At 38.7% G+C, this 19,653-nt stretch overlaps 2 protein-coding genes and 1 long non-coding RNA gene across 3 annotated transcripts; 2 read left to right on the forward strand and 1 right to left on the reverse strand.

The window, feature by feature from the left end:
* Nucleotides 1-719: 719 nt before the first annotated feature.
* chp1 (calcineurin-like EF-hand protein 1) lies at nucleotides 720-7,389 on the forward strand. Its single transcript, XM_085441621.1, has 7 exons — nucleotides 720-1,080; nucleotides 1,329-1,401; nucleotides 2,403-2,483; nucleotides 3,010-3,134; nucleotides 3,212-3,273; nucleotides 4,954-5,076; nucleotides 5,830-7,389. Exons 1-7 carry the CDS (start codon nucleotides 1,014-1,016, stop codon nucleotides 5,881-5,883), a joined length of 585 nt encoding a protein of 194 aa, XP_085297747.1. The 5' UTR covers nucleotides 720-1,013; the 3' UTR covers nucleotides 5,884-7,389.
* A 1,999-nt stretch (nucleotides 7,390-9,388) lies between these two features.
* Nucleotides 9,389-13,946, forward strand: LOC146686038 (uncharacterized). Its single transcript, XR_014916727.1, has 2 exons — nucleotides 9,389-9,788; nucleotides 10,660-13,946. It is a non-coding gene; the product is annotated as an uncharacterized LOC146686038 (long non-coding RNA).
* A 416-nt stretch (nucleotides 13,947-14,362) lies between these two features.
* oip5 (opa interacting protein 5) lies at nucleotides 14,363-19,595 on the reverse strand. Its single transcript, XM_085441462.1, has 5 exons — nucleotides 19,180-19,595; nucleotides 17,146-17,212; nucleotides 16,888-17,010; nucleotides 16,504-16,585; nucleotides 14,363-16,302 (listed from the first exon to the last, which is right to left on the reverse strand). Exons 1-5 carry the CDS (start codon nucleotides 19,352-19,354, stop codon nucleotides 16,210-16,212), a joined length of 540 nt encoding a protein of 179 aa, XP_085297588.1. The 5' UTR covers nucleotides 19,355-19,595; the 3' UTR covers nucleotides 14,363-16,209.
* Nucleotides 19,596-19,653: the final 58 nt, after the last annotated feature.

Raw genomic sequence — 19,653 nt, forward strand, 5'->3', positions numbered from 1 at the left:
TATGTATGTACATGTCTATTTATTTATTTGTTATTTGTGGGAGATATAAAAAAACCCCAATTTGATTTATGAAGAATGCCCAGGTTTGTGGGTACTGACCTGAAAAATCGGACTTCTTCTTTTCAGGCCTCTTAAATTTTTGATTTGATAGCTTTAAATTTAAAGTAAGGTATTCAAAATTTCATCATACAAAAAAGTATGTGGAAGTATGTTGAAAAGTTCAAATTTTGAGAAACGTAACTTGAAATTATTTTCTTCTTCTTCTTCTTCTTCGTATTATTATTAGTATTATTATTAGTAGTAGTAGTAGTAGTAGTATCATTATTATTTGTTTGTTTTAATTTTATGAGCCATAGTGAACTTTGTTTAAAAATGGTATAGTATAATGTATAATGGAAGTGATATCCACTTTGCGTGTGTTTATCTGGAACTGTTAAAAGTTGAAACTATTTTTATTTTTATCTATTTATTTACTAGTTCTTACTTCAGCCAGAAAATAAACCTGTCGACATTTTCCACAAATTATACAATTTTTAAAAGCATTTATATATCCAGCTCTGTCCTGTCCATTATTAGTTTTAATTATAATTGTTAAGCTTTAAAACTGTAATTATTGTTTATACACCGCTGTGTATAAACACATCGCCGTTTTTGACATTTTTAGGCAGGCATCAAGTCTGCCACCTAACCCCGGTGAGAACGGCCCAACGGGGAGGCGGCCTCCCTAACCCCGCCTCCTCCATAAACCAGGAAGATAACCTCACCGAAACCCGTCTTGGTAACGTCAAAACGTCGCTGTGTGCCGGAGAAAAGCAGTAGCAGCAGACAGACTTACAGCTGCGTTACATCGGCAGGAAGATAAACAGCAGATTTCTAGATTCAACACCAGCTGCGTTCCTTTTAACCGAACATAGCAGCTTTTTAGCTCGGTTAGTTAGCTTGTTTGCTAACTTTAATAGAGACTCTTGGAGAGCTTGCGCAAGAATCATCTCGACCTCCGTTAACATCTCACCATGGGATCCAGAGCGTCCAGATTACTCAGAGAAGAGGAAATTGAAGAAATTAAGAAGGAAACTGGCTGTAAGTTGAGCTCAGAGTTTAGTCCTTGTGTGAAGACAAAACCTCTTGGACATTAGCTAGTTGATTGCTGTACTCTCATATTGAGATGCCTTTGGCTGAATGCTTTTTCTGATTGAGGCTGTACTCATTAACTCTCTATATTTTGCTAGTTTAATCTGTTGCATTATATCGGTGAGGGGTTATTGTGGATTCAGTTGTGTATCAGCTATCTTTGGCTCATCTGATAGTCAAAATCTTTGTCGCCGCAGTTTCCCACAGTCAGATCACTCGCCTGTACAGCCGTTTCACCAGCCTGGATAAAGGGGAAAACGGCACCCTCAGGTGAGCAAAAACATAAACAGGAGCCACAAGCTGCACCTCATTTGTTTTGTTCCTTTACCAGCCCACACTACAAGGACACCGTTATAGAGGTCACCTAAGCAGTTAAGTTTTCTGGTTGACTTGAGAATGAACACACCTCCAAGGGTATTTAAATTGAGAAAATCTTACAGTGTGTATATATATATATATATTTTTTTTTTGTTTTACCAAATTTGCCTCTCTGAATGTGGTATTTATATTAATAAATTAGGTCTAAGACAAAGTGTTGTGCTGAGATAAAGGTGGGCAATGTGAGATCTGTCTCATTTCAGTGATGAAATCATGTAATGAATCTTTCTCCTGTCACTGACTATTCATCTGGTTCAGATTCTGTCTTAACTGATAGGTGAAGAGACTGGTAATCATTAAGCAGCTAAAATTTAAATTTGATGGCCCTTTGGTTATTTGAAAATGATTCCTTGAAGGGGAAAGGACAGTCAGTTTCTCAAGGGCAGACGGAACCCCCCCCCCCCCTCCTCCCCCATACACACACACACACAACTCTGTTTGGTTTCATTCAACTTGGATATATGAAAGATGTTGTGTTTACAGATAATAAGTTCCTGGCTATACTTTTTTTTTTTTTTCCTTGCTCAAGTGCTTCCAGTCACAGTAGAAGTCACGTTTGTTCAGTGTGACTTCCTTATCGTTTCATTAGTTTTCACAACAGTGAGATTTCACAGATTTGTTTCTAGTCCAACCAACTGGAGTAAGAAAATTTTTCAGTGTGTAACAAATCTGAACAATGATTTTAACAAATTTTTTTTTTTGTTCTAATAAACAAATGATGATTTATGTCATATATCACTCATCACATGACCTCATAAGTTTTGCTATGTGTCATGTCTTAGTAAAGCTCATCAACTCTCAGTATAAGACTGGTGAATTGTTAGGTAAAAATGAACAGTTAAAACATACTGAGTTTAGAATTTAACTTTGATCACGTCTCCTTATTTTTACAGTCGAGAAGATTTCCAGAGAATCCCCGAGTTGGCCATCAACCCTCTGGGAGATAGAATCATCAATGCATTCTTTCCTGAGGGGTGAGTAGTCTGTGTTATTGCTCTGCAGTAGTTTGGATAGCTTGTTTTTGCACTACTATAAAATTGAGTCACCAGCACCATCGCCACAAAGCTGGACCAGGCTTTCAGTTGTGGTTTCCTGACTGCAGGCTGGAGAAGCTCAGTCCTTACTGCCAAGTCTGCGTGGAAGTAAATCAAATGGGGTTTTGAGTTGTATACTTGACAGTTATTTGGATGTTTTCATCACTGTGGGAGGGGAAAAAAAACCCAAACAGATGTCTTTAGATATATCATTAAAATTCTAAAAGGTCACATGTGTAGGCGTTGTAATTGCAGCTCTGTGTTTTAATGGTTTCAGACGGATTCTGGCTTCTCTGGTTTTGGCCTGTTTGTTTTAAACAACTTTATGTAGAAACCATTCCAATCTGCATGTTGGTGTTAGGTTACTAGCTCATTGTGGTGTCCACAATACGCATTTGAGCACAAAGGTAATCTGACTGAACTTTCCAGAGAGTTATAGTAGATATTTCGTGCTTGTGATTTTTAGAGAGGACCAGGTAAATTTCCGGGGTTTCATGCGGACCCTGGCTCACTTCAGACCAATCGAAGACAATGAGAAGAACAAGAACCCAGCTACAGAGCCCCTGAACAGCAGGACAAACAAGCTGCTTTGTGAGTGTTGGGGTGTAACTGGTATCATCTTGGCGTCGGTTTAAGAGTATGTGACTTACCTGTTTCTTTCTATTCAGTTGCTTTCCGTCTGTATGACCTGGACAGAGATGACAAGATCTCCCGAGATGAGCTCCTGCAGGTGAGTGGATTGACTTGGAGTCATCATGTAGTTTGTGGTTCACACAGTATGTCACACAGTGAATAATTAGTGTGTTTAAACATTACAGAGTCTTTTGGCAACTGTGGGGCTTACAAGAAAAATTAATATCTCTAATTCTACACCCATTTATCAGAAGTTCAGTCAGCCCTGTGATGTCATTCTTTAGTTGAGACGTCATGTATCATTTTTCCGAGGTCAAATTGTAATTTCCCAAATAAAAACATCAGCATACAGGTTAAATTTTACATGCATGGGATTGTCGTCTGTTAATATAGCAAAAACTGTAACATTTATAAGAAACCTCTATGTCATATTAACTTACTTTTCTGTATAATTTCACTAGAATACATCAGAACAGAAGGATGTCAAACTTCCCTCTCTTCTCTATTCTTGTTGCAGTTCACACACAAGTTTTAAGTTGATTTTTTTTGTTTTTCTCTCGGTGAAAGATAATTTGTGACTTCCACTTAGGCTAAATCTGATCTAAATGAGGTGATGAATGCAATCAATTTTAACCACAATTCCATAAATTCATCCTGCTGTAAATGTGAGCAAATGACTCCTTCCTTTACGTAGATTTCATAAATGATTTTGAGCCAGCCTTCAGCGTGTAACCACATCTTTATTTCGCTTTTGCTTTCCATGTATTTTTATTTGTATTTGTCTTCTTTAGCTTGAATGTTCTGTGCTCAAATGTTCCCAGATAGATACTCAGAACGCAATTAATGGTAATGATTAGCTACTGTTAGTCCGTATAACCTCCAGCACTTTGTTCCTACTCTTTGGTGTCTTTTATGGTAGGAGTAATAAAATAAAAGTCAACATTTTTCTAATCGGATCCACTCCAAGTACGTGAAACAGTATTTGGGTTGAGATTTGTGTCATTTTAATCCCAGTCCCCTGTAGATAGAACTATTTTGACTTCAAATTCTCATATGTCTTTAATATGGTGGCTGTTTGCATCCGAGGCCTCTTGGAAGCCCTCATAAAGTCTGGATATGATTTCATACCTACCTTCTTGCTTGTACATTACAGAATGTAAGACCTTTTCAGTTGCTACTTTTTCTTTCGGTGAATATCAGTTATTATTTCTGTAAATTTATATCTACAGACTGTATGTTTGACAAATGAACAAGTGCTATTGCACCACATTTGTTTTAAAGTGTTTTACAGAGAGGAGGATTTCACCATCAAAGAAGACTTTGCCCTTGTGCTGATAATGATGTGATATCTCACCTTAACTACAGGCTGATCCTTCCCAGACAGTCTAATATCCTGTATTTTGGCTTCCTTTGCACTCCCTCTGTGTTATTTGTCGTCCCGCTTTAAAGCGGGTCAAGCTCAGTGACATTCTCTGACCTGTAATTGCTATAAGCTCAGGGTTAATGACTCAGCCACACCTCTTGTTTTGCGCAAAACATTTCACTGTGTCACCTGCTTTGTGTAATGCATGAACCTGTAGGGCTAAATGTACTATTTGTGCACTCGTTTTTCACTCATTATGCGTGCACCATCAGTTATTATCATGTATTTCCTAGTCAAGTGTGGCTTTGCCAATGAACCAAAATAGCTACAAATGATCTTGTGTGATCTTGCAAAAATATACGTCACCTTGTTATTTGGTGACTCTTAAAAATAGATTTTGCTGGTTTGTTCCAGGTCTTGCGGATGATGGTTGGAGTTAACATTTCAGATGAACAACTCGGCAGCATTGCTGATAGGACCATCCAGGAGGCTGACACAAACGGAGATAGCTGCATTTCCTTCAATGAGTTTATTAAGGCAAGCTTTGTGGTCAACATACATATTTGTACTGTTATGTGGTTTCCTTTTTAAGTTAACCACTGAAGCATTGCTGCTAAACTTAAAATGACATAACAGATGCTGTTTGAAGGATTCTTTTTAATTAAAAACTGACCACTACCATGTGCAGGTATATTTTTAGCATCTGAGGCCTCAGTGGTACACAAACTAGAACCCAAGACTAACCACCGAAAAGAAGGAAATATATATATCTATCAAGCATGCATTTTGCATAGCAGAGCATGGTTTTCCAGAGGACAAAAATTTGATTGTGTATCTATGTTAGTTATTAAGAGAGGATGAGGATGAAATAATCCCAGTTAATTCAGGCCTTGGTTTTCACAGTTTGATTTGTGTGGACATTTACAAGTAAGTTAAACTGTCTCAACCTCTAACTCTTCTAAAGACTTGTTTTAGTTAATATATAATGTGCTATTTTCAGCTTATAGTGACAGTTAAAGGTGTTTTATGGGGTAGCTGGACAAAAATGTCACACTGTGTAACATTGAGATTTAAATAGTTTGTGTGGGACTGAAGTCGTAGTGGTGTAATGGGTGAACCAGCACCCAGGACAGGGGTGATGGTTAACTGAAATGGCAGGAGAGCTTTGACTTGTTTTTGGGATTGATTTAAAACAGATGTTCTTTTAAGGCCCAGCCGCAAATGTAAACTTTAGAGCAGCACATTTTTCTGTAGTATAAACTTTTCTTGTTTTTGTTTGTTTATTCGCAGGTCTTGGAAAAGGTGGATGTGGAACAGAAGATGAGCATCCGGTTCCTGCACTAAAGTTTCATTATTGTTATCATTTTTTTTTTTTTTTGTAATTCTATTTAGAGTAGCGCTTGAACATGTCCGTTGATTTCAAGACACAATCTCATCCGGCTGCTCAACGAGCTGCTGTGGCCCACGCTATGGGTTCAGTCCTTCAGGCCAAGCATTGGGTGGATACCATAATAAATCTTGAGTTTCGGCCTTTGCACTGCTCTGTAAACAAAGGGAAACGTTGCGTGCCTTGGGTTGTTTTATGCAATGTCACTATGTATTTTTTTCCCCAGTAATGATACATTCTTTATTAGGAAACTTTTTAGAGGATCGTAGTTATTACCACTTCTGTTCATTTTTCACATGAACATTTAAATATTTATAGCGTGGCAGATTAACTTTTTGCTATCGCAGTAGGTAAGTTTATAAGTTTATTTATGCTGCTCCACTGATATTTAGCCCATGCTGCATCTTTGTCCATATAAATATGCAAAGATTCAAAATTGTGTGATTCCACTTCAAAATGTCAGTGTTTTAATGCCATCTGTTATGAATTGTTTCCTTTGAGCGAGCCAGACCAGCCAATCCGAGTTTGTCTCTTGAAGCAAAATCGGACTGACCTGTTCCTCAGGTTCTTGTGTAATTCACTGAAGTGTCTGGTTCCCCTTTGTAAGTTATTAGCTAAACAGTAACCCATGGCCATGTGTGTGTACGGTTTCATATAATTAACAGAGCTGCTGCCAGTAGAATCTAAAGCTACTTTTAGCTGCTCCCGTATTTACAGTGGGTAGGACCACATGTTTGATGTTGGCAGTTTTTAAGCCGGATGCCCTTCACGACTGGGCTCAAACCCTGGAATCTCATTTGTTAGATGAATGTGCAAACCACTACACCGTGGATCAACTGCTACCTGTAGACTCAAATTATGGGCCTGTTGGAGCCACTGGAGTGCCTCACTCAATTAGAGGTGAGAACGGTGGCATGGAGATTTCAAAAATGCTGGTGTCTCATCAGTATGTGAGACTTTCACAGCAGTTTTTTTTGATATCCTCAAAAAGTATCTGCCACCTGGACCAGCCCTCAAAGGCTTTAAGACTTAAAGAAGGCCTTGCTATAAGTACTGTTTTGGAAATTGGGCTGTGGGATCAGCTAGTCTGTAGACTTAGAGCAGGCAAAGATAACATACTGTGCTTTTACTCATTTGATCAGTTTCCCTGCAGCTAAGGAAAAATGCTGATTTCTCCTCTGCTCTGTATTTCTTAGAATGTCTTTCCTCACTGACCAGCGCCTGATGCATTGGGCTTATTATTTTTTTTGGGACATGTCACTGTGCATGACCCCTTTTAAATCTTTAATGTGAGTCTGTGAAGTCATTACTAGAGCACCCTCCAGTGCAGGAAACACAGCTCAACCATTTTATCAATCATTCTGTGATCATCAGTCAGATGTGAATCACGTTATGTGATGTTGGTCGAGGTATTATCAAAGTGATTCAGGAATTTGATTTGAATAAAAATAAGTGCCATGCTTCTTTGTCTCATTTATTGGGATGTTCTTATGACACTTTTTTGTGCCACAGTTTACATCCAGCTTGGCAATTTTATTTATTTATTCTTTAGGAATTAAAAAATTGTAGAGTGTGATAAAATTAGAATATAACAGACTACAACTTCATATGTTAATGTTGATTTCTTGGATTAAATATTTGGCTGATAACAATGACAACAGTGACAAATAATATACTGTAGATATACTTACTATATTTATAGGGATATAAAGTGGACCTATCATGGTTTTCCTTCTTTTTCTGTGTGACATACTGTTAGAACTGTGGATACTAACCATATCCAGATTTCCACATGATGAGGTCAGTGTGTACAAAGTGATCCCATGTTAACAAACTCTTAGACTTTGGACTGCTTACGCTTGGTATTCTTAATACGGTCATCTCAGCAACCGTGGGCACAGATCTCCCATTTAGAAGAAAATTGTATTATCTGTGGAACCTCAAAGGGAGAGGAGTTAAAGCAGCCAGTTATAAGTGGATGGCCCAGAAATATCAAAAATCTTCCATAAAAATCTATGGGAGGATTCTGGAAATGTTAAAGGTGACATTTATCAGATCACTGCCCCCACAAAGCTAATCAACAGTTGACACAGGAAACAGATCATCATGTTACACTGATGCAGGCACACAGCAGATATTCATAAATAATAATCACCTGCTGAGTTTTAGACTTGCTATAGTGCACTAAGGCCCTGAATAGGAGAGACAGTGATTATGTGGAAATTTGAATCATCTCAATCAAAACATAATAACACGCTTTATTATTGTTTTCTGCTAATAATAAAGCTCTGGATGGTGGTCTTTGAAAATTGTAATTTGTAAAAGCACTGTACCTTTACATTTAGCACAAGGCCGCCATTTCTCTTGTCTGGCTGGTGGGAAGCAGCTATGGTTTAAACAACACTCAACCCTGTTACCAATGCCCTAGAACCTGAAAAATCACCTTAATAGAGAATTTTCACTCATTCAAGCAACTTTTGACATCCTTGCCCAAGTTTTTAATAGTCACATGTTTTCCCTCAGTAATTTCTGTATTTATTTTCAAATATATGCTTAAATACACTATCAATATAATGAATACATTTATCATAAAGGCAACAGATTAAACCCTTTTGTGAGCTAATAAAAATATTTTTGCTTACTTTTATTGAAAATGATATGGTGACATGGTTACATTTTAAGAAATTTTACTTAACAGTATTTTATATGTTTTTAACGTGTTTTTATAAAGTTGATTTCAGTATGCACGGTAACAAGGTTGCAATAAGTGCTAATATTGGTGTTTTCTCAAAAACAGAAGCAAGTTGTGGAGTGTAATGCACTGTGGGAGTCAAGGACAAGTGTATTTATGTAAATAAAGGAAGGAAACTTTACCTTGTCTTATTTTGGAATTATGGGTAATATTGTCGCATTGGTTAGCGTGACACTCTAGTCAGAAGGAACACCACAAGCAGTGCATGATTACTGTTCTAGTAAAAGTGGTTTAACAATCGTAAAAAACAACAACAAGAAACATGTATAAACAAAATGAACCGTGGATTTGTAACTATTTTAGATGTTAGATATGACATGTGGCATTCAAGGAGTTTAAAAAATCGTAAATATTGGCAAATACAATAAACACTGGTAGTCATTAACGGAGTCAACGGCGATAGCAATAAAATAAATAAGAAATATACTGAGATTTATTATTTTTGAATTCAGATGTGGTTTTAATGTAATACGCAGTTTCCTTTTTAAACGTTGTGAAAAACTAGAGTAAATAAATTTGTGAGTTTGGTACTTTCCGAAGATTAACCGCATATCCCTTTTTCTGTGTTAATTATTTGTTATATTAAATAGGTTTGAATTTTAGTATTTTGTCTTTGGGGCAAATGTAATTCACACAACCAACATATTTTTTTATTATTATTGTTTGTATGGATTATTTTCAAGTTTTTTGGGTGACCCAGTTAGCGGCAGTGAAGCGTTCCATGTTCAGGACACAAGAAGAACAACTTCCGGGGCGGGTTTAATGTTGATTGACAGCCATCCAGCGCAATCCTTTTCCCGTTAGCTCGTAGTAGCGGAGCGAAAATGGCGTAGAGCGGAGGTGTTCAGGAGAACAGGACGACAGGACCTTCTTCTCTCCTCGTTTGTGGTAACCGGGGAAAGAAGAGGGTCCAGAACTTTATTTCTTCGCCGCTGCGGTTTCTCTTAGTAAGATAAATCAGACAGTCGTTCGTTTGGGAGTCCTAAATGTGTCCTGGTAGCGGAAGAAACCCCCTCTCCTCCCCACGGCTTTTGTTTACCATTGTGTGCAACTGCAGCTCAGACCACAGAGGAAATATCTCTGCATCCTTTCGGTCTAACTCGCATCAAGGTCAGTGCTTCGGTCAGCTTTTACTTAAACCTCTGTCTTCACTTTTTGAAAACTGATGACAATTGCATGCCAGCGGACTTCTACGTTGTGTTATTTGAGTTATTTTAAGGAGTCGTCTGTACATTAACCGAAAGTCACACCATCGAAAATTGTTTGTCTGCATTAAATGACACTGTGTCCATTAAGCACCATAAGATTCTACTGTAATCTCTGTTTAAAGCTGAAATGATTCGTAATCGAATAAATTAACTTAAGGAGCAGAATCGATTGCAGCATTATATAATGCATTCATTATGCAGTACTGTGTAAAACTCTTGAGCCACCCTTCATTTCTATGAATTTTTTTTCCACGGAGTCAACCTAAATTATTATTATTTTTCAAAGTGGCTTCAGGCTTTCTCTCCCTCCTTGTTTCCCTTGTTTGATGTTTCTTTTGGGGGGGGGGGGGGGTTGACATTGGCTGCTTTTTCACTCATTTTCAATCCAGTCATGATATTTCATTTATTTGTTTAAGTGTTTAAGCCATTTAATAATCACCTCGTCATTGAAGCACAAAAAAGGCACTTAGCTCAAGGGATGACCTGTGTTCTTCTGTTTACACATAACAGACAGCTTAGAGAAAATAAAACAGATTTTTGGGACAGAACAAAACAAAGGCAGTGAACATCCAAAGAAGAGTTTTGAATTTACTTCAATATTGAATATTTACCATTTGCTGAGATAAAATATAAAGAAATCAAGAATGGCTTAAGATTTTTGTACATCACTGCATATCTAATTGTTCCAAATGCAATGAGAGAATGTGCTGAGTATAATTATGAATAATGGTCATATTTCTTCTATGAAGGTAACATGTGAATTGTTATTTTAGGAATAAACCGTCATTTAATGGAGTCATGAATCCTCTGCAAGTGATATTGCTTTGCAAATTTACCCCAGCAACACCAACATGTAACATCCGCCACCACCAAGACATTTGGAGGTAAACGGACACTATCAAGATGACCTCATTTGGGCTTCTGGGACACTGGTGCTCTCCTTCCTGCTGGGACATTAACCACTTCTCCTCCACAGCATCCCACGGATCATCAGTGAACACCATCTGTTGAAATTTTGGGCGGTCGGACTTGCATGATGCACACTGCTTATGCCTACATGTAGCCTAGTATTATTTTGTCTGCCTGAAAGTCCTTTAGAAATACGCGTGACATTCTCGTCAGGCTGCATGTAAACATAGTCTCTACTTCCCAAATAGTAAGAAAGGAAAAAATTACTTCACCACAGTTACAAAAAACAGTTTGATAAAGAACAAAGTAACTGCTCCCAATTTTCTGGGAAACATAGCAAAAGACACAAGATACTGTAGCAAAGATCAAGGCCTGTGATTTTCATTAGACTCATTGGGTGTGTTAATGTTTTGTTTTTTGCTCTACCTCATTGCCATGGGAAGTCCAACAGCATGGACGAGGAGAGTGGTGAATTAGCTAAAAGGCTGTCAAGTGCCACAGAAAGTTGTATAATGTTGGATGATTAGTTTTGTTTCTGGGGGTCAAAAAGTGAGGTTGTAAATGGGAGAAGACTGAGCAGCACACAAGCACACGATGCACACTTTCACTCATTTTGGGTAAAACAAAAACAAAAAACCACTGAACCACTCAAACTGTGGTCTCCTATGCATCTGTTTTGCATTGTATTGTGCTCTCCTTTGTCAGGTCGGCAGGTGTTTCTTTACAAATAGCACATAGAGATAAAATTGGGAAGTTTTCCTTTTAATGTTGAGTCCTTTACGTAGAAATCTGGCAACTTGTATTATTTCAGATTTGTCTCCTGAAGCATTCTGATTCAGTTTTCCTTCATCTGGTCTCTTTCAATTTAAATTTTCAATTTAACATGTTTTTATTTAGTTTTTTCCCATGTAAATTGCTGGGAGGTTTTTTCCCCCCCTCCTGCATGTAGGGCGTGTATAATGGGACATTCAGGTTGAGATAGATTTTCAGTTTTGATTTCTTTTAAGGAATTGTGAGAAGATGCAATCAGATTTTCTTTATCAAACATGCTTTATCTCATCCAAAAACCTGGTCTCATTTTTCTTTTTCTTTTTTTATTTTAACAGAAGTAAAATGCAGTCACTTGAGGAAGAAAATGACAGTTTCCCACTGAATTACCCAGGTAATTATCTCAGATTTCAGAGATTAGTGAAATTACTCCTAGAAGAAGCTTTACATTTAATTTAGAGATCCACCCAATGGAATCAAACAAAGTCCTGCTTGTTTATTTTAATCTAGTGTAGCTTTTTCTTTAGGTAGATAGCTCATCTTGGTCTGTCGGACATTATGGTGTTTCTTTAGGATCAGCCGAACAAAAAAATTCTTCGCAGCTCAGTTGATGTTCATGCATCTAAACTGCATTCAGGTATGTTATTTGAAAGCATAAACAAGTGGCAAAGAGTAGGCTGGTCAGAGCTTCTCATGATAATGGTAACGTAATCTAATGAAATGCATAATTGTTCCTCAAGTGAATGCATGCTGCTTCTGTGCATTTTCTTTCTTTTGTTCACGTTTGTGATTTTTCAAAGGAAAAAAAATCACATTTTACCGGGATTTGTGCAATATTTTATCCTAACTGTCATGTTGTTGACCAAACTGTATATTGTATAAACAAGTGACAAGTTGTTTGAAAGCAACAAAATCACCAATGTCTTCCATTAAGATATGTATAGACTCATGTGCATTAGCTTATTTAGCGGGACTGTGGTGCCAACATTATAGTAGCCGTGCATGACCAGTAGTGATGCTTGCTTCATGAGGAATAGTGAAATCGATTTCTAGGCTAAGCTGGAGCGCCAAACTTTGGAAACTATTTCAGCGAAGTTAAAGGGTGGTAGACTTAGGTACATTTAAATACACTGCATAGAGACACAGCTTTACTCTAAACTCTACTGCAAAATCTCATTTTCATCACATGGCTAGTTTGTGCAATCGAAATACAACTAATGTAAGGCACAATCAGGGTAAGTTAAGTATTTAAACAAGTCATTTACTATAGCATATATGCTTAAAATAAGTAACTTCTTTTATTTATGCACTATAAAGCATTAAAAGAATTAGTTAATATGCAAAAGCCAAAAATCTCTCAAGTCTCACGTGTGATGGTGACGAAGAAATGTTCTATTGGGAATGAGATTAAATTTAATCCTAGATTTGGATCTGATTGGTAAGGATCTGAAATTGACTTTTAGTCCTAGAATAATGATCTCTCAATGACATCACATTGTACATATTACCTCATAGTTTTGGGATTCAGAGCGTTATATTTAATTCCATAAAATTGTATTTGATTAGAGTTTTAGAAGCAATAACCTACAATAATGCATGAGTTTAGTGCCCGGGTGAAAGTGTTTTAAAGGTTTCTGTAGCATCACATGGAAAGGGTTATATTCACCCGTTTTTATTTTATTTATTTTTTGCTCATGCAGTCGATTACACTTCTTTCATTGGGGAGTTATGGATTTATCACTGAAAGCTTAGGATATTTTCTGCAGAACAAAGTGTATTCTAGAACAGCTGTAGCGTCATGTTATTACATCAGTACACGAGAGATGCTTTAAACTTCAATCGTAGCATTTTTACATCCATTCAAAGCCCACTTCTTATTTAGAAATAAATATTGAAGTAATTCTGTAACTGTAAAGGCCTCACTGAGCGAACTTGACACTTGTTTGAAAAGCACTTTCTCTCTCTATGTACTGACTTGCACCGTCATCATCTCCACCCTGTCTTGGATACTTTGTTCTAACAACCCTGTAATGCTCTTTCTTGGAATTTGTAATCAAAAATTTATAAGCAAGTAGACATCTAGCAACATTAATATATGGGTTTGAAAAATATGCATGTCTTAGCAGAATAATGAATGATTTGTATTGCATGCAATAATCCAACTTTGTAATGTGAATGAGTGTAATTAGGAAACTGAAATGTTCATTTTGGATGTTCTGTCAGGACTTGTTTGACACAACGGCTTTACAGACTACCTGCTAGTTTGATACAGTAAAGAACAGAGTAGTTCTCCATTGTGTCAAATATGACCTGACAGTGTAGCCACAGTGCAGCTGAAAAACAAATCAACCTTTGTTCCCATTAAGGAAAAAAAATAAATAAATATCAAGAGCTTAGGTAAGATTAACGACATCACTTTGTTGATCAACTTTTCCCACAGAGGACGTGGACTGTGTAGAAACTATGCACTCCAGAGGGAGGAAATGGGCATGCTTGTTATGTGTGAGCCTCTTGTCTGGTTTTGTATTAACTTTAAAAAGAAAAAAGAATCTGTATCAGAAGTTAAGCAATAAAACGCAGCATGGTGCCAATTAAATTTTTGGGTGTCGACTACAGTTTGAATGCCATATAACACAAACCAACAAACCAAAAGTTTGTTGTCCTTAATACCACTCTGAGGCTGGTTACACACCAGAAAATGATTACTAAAGGAAGATTTGAACCTAATTCTAGCTTGGTTTGAAGATTGTAAGCAGGAACAAAACCACCTTTGCTCTCACTGAACTGTTGATCCTAAAATCGTGGGAACAATTAACTTTATTAACAAAATAGCATTTACAGCAAATACATGAGATATACACTCACTGGCCACTTTATTAGGTTCAACTGCTTTATAATAGAATTATCTAAGCAGTCGATCACATGGCAGCAATTCAAAGCATTGAGGGCTGTGTTTGTTGTTGAGATGATCTACTGACGTTTAAACCGAGCGTCAGAGCGGGGAGAAAAAGTAATTTACTGACACTGAATGTGACATGGTTGTTTGAATGAGTATGGCAGAAACTGCTGTCAACAATAATAATTTAGATTAGCAGTTATGCACCCATTCAGGCTATGCAAAAAAAAAAAACATGTCTTAAAACATAATATGTCCAGCCTTGAAGCAGATAGAGATGATCGCAGCAGGTGCCACTCCTCTCAGTAAGAGGGGATTGTCTTATTGTCATTATGCAAGCATAAGAAAATTAAGGCAAAGCTAAGAATGGGAAACTCAGGCTACAAAAACTGAACAACAGAAAGTTACGAGAACAAGAGGATGGTAGGGTCAGAATTTGGCATAAACAATATGCAAGTATGGATCGATCTCACTTTCATAATTAAAGGTTCAGACTGGTAGTGGTGGCCTGCACAGTCACCAGATCTCAATCCAGTCCAATAATCCCTTTAGAATGTGGTGAAACAGGTCATCCACAACATGGATGTGCAGTAACTGTGTGATGCTATCATCTCTAAATGGACCAATATCCCTGAGAAATGTTTCAAACATCTTGTTGAATCTGTGCCATGAAGAATTAGAGTAGATCAGAAGGCAAAAACAGTACTGGCAAGATGTACTTAATAAAGTGGCCACTGAGTGTATGCTGTCCATTACAAACAAACTACAGTAAATCAAGATTACTTTGACATTTTAATTGAACTGAACTGAGCGTGACTGAACATTGACCATATATCTCAAACGTTGGCAAGAAGTCATTATCAGCAGCAGAGAAGGGATCTGAGAAGCTGTGTCAACAACTGTTGCTATCATCTGTAACAATTGTTAATATCTGCATTCTGCCATTTTAGACAAATACCTTGTGAGGGTACCAGCAACAATGTTTTGAACCAAAGTAACAATACAGGTGGAATGACGTTTATATTTCACAACAATGCCCTGATTTAACCTACAACAATTAAGAAAATGAATAATAAAAAGTAATTTCACTTAGTAGCTGTCAACATAGACTGTATATAAAAGATGGATGTTGGCACAGTGAGGTCCAGTTCTGAAGCATTCTGGTCAGCAAGCAACACATCCGAAGGGAGGGGTGAATCTGACAGATTAACCAAGGACACTTCATGGTCACACAGTAGCAACTAGCCTATCATAAAGCATACCATTTTGTTTTGTATCCTTATAGCCTAAGCGGGGCCATAATTTACAAAATAAAACAATCATGCTGTATTCAGTAAGACATAAAAATAGTGACGGAGGCCATAAACTCAACAGGAAAGCGGCAGATCAAAGAAGCGGGAGGGTTTTTCCATCTTTACCTTAAGAATTGATTTTTTAATGAGGAGGCGCCCTCTGCTGGTTCTTCTAAAGAATGCAGGTCTGTGTCCGGTTTAAGTATTCACACTCTTGAATGCTGGAGCTGCATCCATTGTTTACATACAATCTGACATATTAGTGTTCACTGATCTTCCCTTTATTTTCCGATGGAACAAACACATTTCAGCTCTAATCCATTATTAGTGATATAATTTTCTTTACAAGCATATGGAGGCGCATAAATGCCACCATCACCAAAAACCATCTACAGTACGCAGCAGACTGAAGAACATATTTTCCCTAATCCCAGGTTGAGCTGGGTGTCCTGTGTACACTAGTTGACCATATTACTGGTAACACTTCTGTCTACCAGTCTGTTCTTAATGCGTGACATCTGTTCCAGCTGTGCTTCAAACTGTTGTCTCACCTGCAACGGAAAGCAAGTAACACATTTATTTGCTCAGCAGAGGCAATTATAATTTATTTCATTCCTAACTGGATTGCTTTATGCACTAATCTCTTCTATTGTGAAGTGAGTGTGTGCACTGATGAACCACAATAAAACCCAATGAAAAAAGTAAAATTGGTTCTCTTGCTCCGACATGATATTATTATTTCAGTGTCCCACCTCATTCATGCTTTGTCTGAGCGGCTTCTGATCAAATGTGAGTGTGGATGCCTTCACCAAGGAGCTGCTGTTGAGGATGTAACTGCAGAGAGAATTAAGCAAGTTCTTGAAGATCGAGGGATGCAAAAAATAACTTCAATGAAATGGTTTCCATTAAAGAATGAAAAATATAATTACCACACACACTTATTTATAAAGTGAATAGTTAAACCTACTCATCAAGTGTACAACATATACAGGGTTTGTTTCATCTCTGACCTGAGCTCACAATATGAAGTGAACAAAGAAAGCTCATAAGCCACATGTTTATTCTACCCTCCCCAGACAAACATGTACACAAGTAGTCAATATGGTCGTGTGGTTAGTAGAAACCGGAGGGCTTACCAGTTGATGTTTGCTTTGTAGAGGAGAAAGATGGACCGAATCAGAGCCAAACGTGAGGGTGCTGAGTGAATGACTTTCCCCAGAGCACAGCGGCAGCCACGGCATTTTAAAGAGCTGTAGATGCTGGGAGTGATCAAGACATTCATTATCAACCTGTCTATACTACTAAAGTCTAAGCTGTGCTCATGACAATGCTTTGTGGTACAAAACAAATTTCCTCTACAAGGTCAATAAACGCTGCAGCTTAACCCTACTCACCAATTAGTCATTTCCCCTTTATGTTCTGACTCCATCTTGTCACTAATGACTACATCGTTGGTTACTCCTAAAGAAAATTAGGTAGAAAGACATTAGGTAGAAATATCATATTGGCATAAAACTTTTGAAAATCATCAGTGGAGTTTAAGTATAGTACCCCTGAAAAAACAGACATTAAAAGAGCATTAGGGAGCAAATGTGGTTGTTTTTGTCACTCTGGCACGAACAGCACGTCCCAGTTGATCCCACAAGTGTTCAATGGTGTTGAGGACAGGACTACAGGCAGGCTATTCCATCCCCATCCATCCATCCATCTTCATCCGCTTTGTCCGGGGCCGGGTCGCAGGGGCAGCAGCCTAAGCAAAGAGGCCCAGACCTCCCTCTCCCCAGCCACCTCCTCCAGCTTGTCCGGGGGAATACCAAGGCGTTCCCAGGCCAGCCGAGAGATATAATCTCTCCAGCGTGTCCTGGGTCTGCCCCGGGGCCTCCTCCCGGTGGGACATGCCTGGAACACCTCACCCAGGAGGCGCCCAGGGGGCATCCTTGTCAGATGCCCGAACCACCTCAGCTGGCTCCTTTCGATGTGGAGCAGCAGCTGCTCTACTCTGAGCCCCTCCCGGATGGCCGAACTTCTCACCCTATCTCTAAGGGAGAGGCCAGCCACCCTTCGGAGGAAGCTCATTTCTGCCGCTTGTATCCGCGATCTCGTTCTTTCGGTCACTACCCACAGCTCGTGGCCATAGGTGAGGGTAGGGACGTAGATCGACCGGTAAATTGAGAGCTTCGCTTTTATACTCAGCTCCCTCTTCACCACGACGGACCGGTGCAGCGTCCGCATTACTGCAGCTGGAGCCCCAATCCGTCTGTCGATCTCCGGCTCCCTTCTCCCATCACTCGCGAACAAGACCCCGAGATACTATTCCATCCCCTCCACTCCCAAACAGACAGCAGAAGAAACTACACTAGAGCAAGTGCGCTGGCCCAAGTAGTACCAAAGAAGTCAACATCGCCAAAGCTTAACGATTATCAAACAGCTGCCCTCACGGCATGTGACAAAGGTACTGTAGACACTAATCTTGGCCCAGCTGAGACCACAGGCGAAATCATCTCTTGACCCTCAGCAGTTTGCACTACATCCTGCAGGGAGCTTACTGCCATCTAGACAGTAATGGCTGCACAGTGAGGATTACCTTCTTTGATTTCGCAAGTGCATTTAACACAATTTCATCTGCTGCTACTGAGAGAGAATCTACAGGAAATGTCAGGAAACACATCCACTGACAGACAGGTCACAGCACATGAGACTGGGGAAGTACTCCGTGTGTTTGGTGATGTTCAGTTCAGGAGCTCTGCAGGGGACTCTGCAATCTCCATTGTTGTTCACCTTGCACACCTAAGACACTGAGGAGTTTAGCTCTGGGTTGTGGCACCTACAGAAATACTCTAATGAGTATGCAACGGTTTGATTTTAGAGGCAGGATGGAGAGTAGAGAGCACTAGTGGATGATTTTGTGTCATGGCCTGGGAGGATTCATCTGCTTCTGAATATGAATAAGACCAGAGGGAATGTGATCTAGTTCAGAAGGTTCCTTTTGAGGTGGTGGAGGAGTACAGGTACCTGGGTGTCCGCATCAACAATAGGCTGAACTCTGCTGGGGGAGAAGACTGAATAAAGGCTGACTCTGTAACTGGCTGTAAATTGGAAACTTTGAGGATATTGTGATGAAACTTATCCATCATTGATAATCCACCACTGTGCTGAATAGGCAGTCTCTCTAAAAGACTGATTCAGCTTTGCAGCTACAGGAAAGGCATCTATCACCAGGCATACTACCATATTGCTATTGAATAATGTATTTATCATCTCATTGATTATCTTACTCGAACATATTAGGTCATATGATGTAAACAGTCGCCATAAAAACAAGTCAAAATCCATCTACTATGAGTTTAGTTAGCACTGTAAACTGATACTGCATTTAACACAAGCCCAATGCCTCAGCGAACAAGCTTTTAGAAATGAAGTGTACTTACTTAAGCACATAAGCGAGTCCATGCTTTTCATCTCTCCACAGACGCCTGTGGAGTCCGCCAGGACGGCGTTGCACTGCTGACAGTGGAAAGTCATCTGCTGTCTGTGCACTGTTCCTGTGACCGGCAGCTTTAAGTCATCGGTGTGTTTAATTAAAAAGCTGTCGTTAAATTCCATGCTTCACGGTGCCTAGCCAGCAACTTGGCCTCCTCGCGAATTTGAACAACAGAGGAAAGCACGCCCTCAGCGTAACCACGCCCTTACAAAGAAATGTGCAAGATACCAAATAACACTTTTCTACAAGTTTAACAAAAAAATTGTGACTGATTAAATTTTAATATTTTAAATGTATAAAATGTCTAATAAAAAAATAAGATTTTAGAAAGAAAAAATAAGCATCGGGGATAAAAACAAAATCCCGAAAATGCACGGTTGTTCTGATTGGCTGAGAGGCATATCCGGTTAGAGTGAAGAGC

Source organism: Copadichromis virginalis, linkage group LG19, assembly GCF_057382275.1.
Source record: "Copadichromis virginalis isolate Kocher_CV1m ecotype Utaka linkage group LG19, C_Virginalis_male_GT1.1, whole genome shotgun sequence".
Lineage (NCBI taxonomy): Eukaryota > Metazoa > Chordata > Actinopteri > Cichliformes > Cichlidae > Copadichromis > Copadichromis virginalis.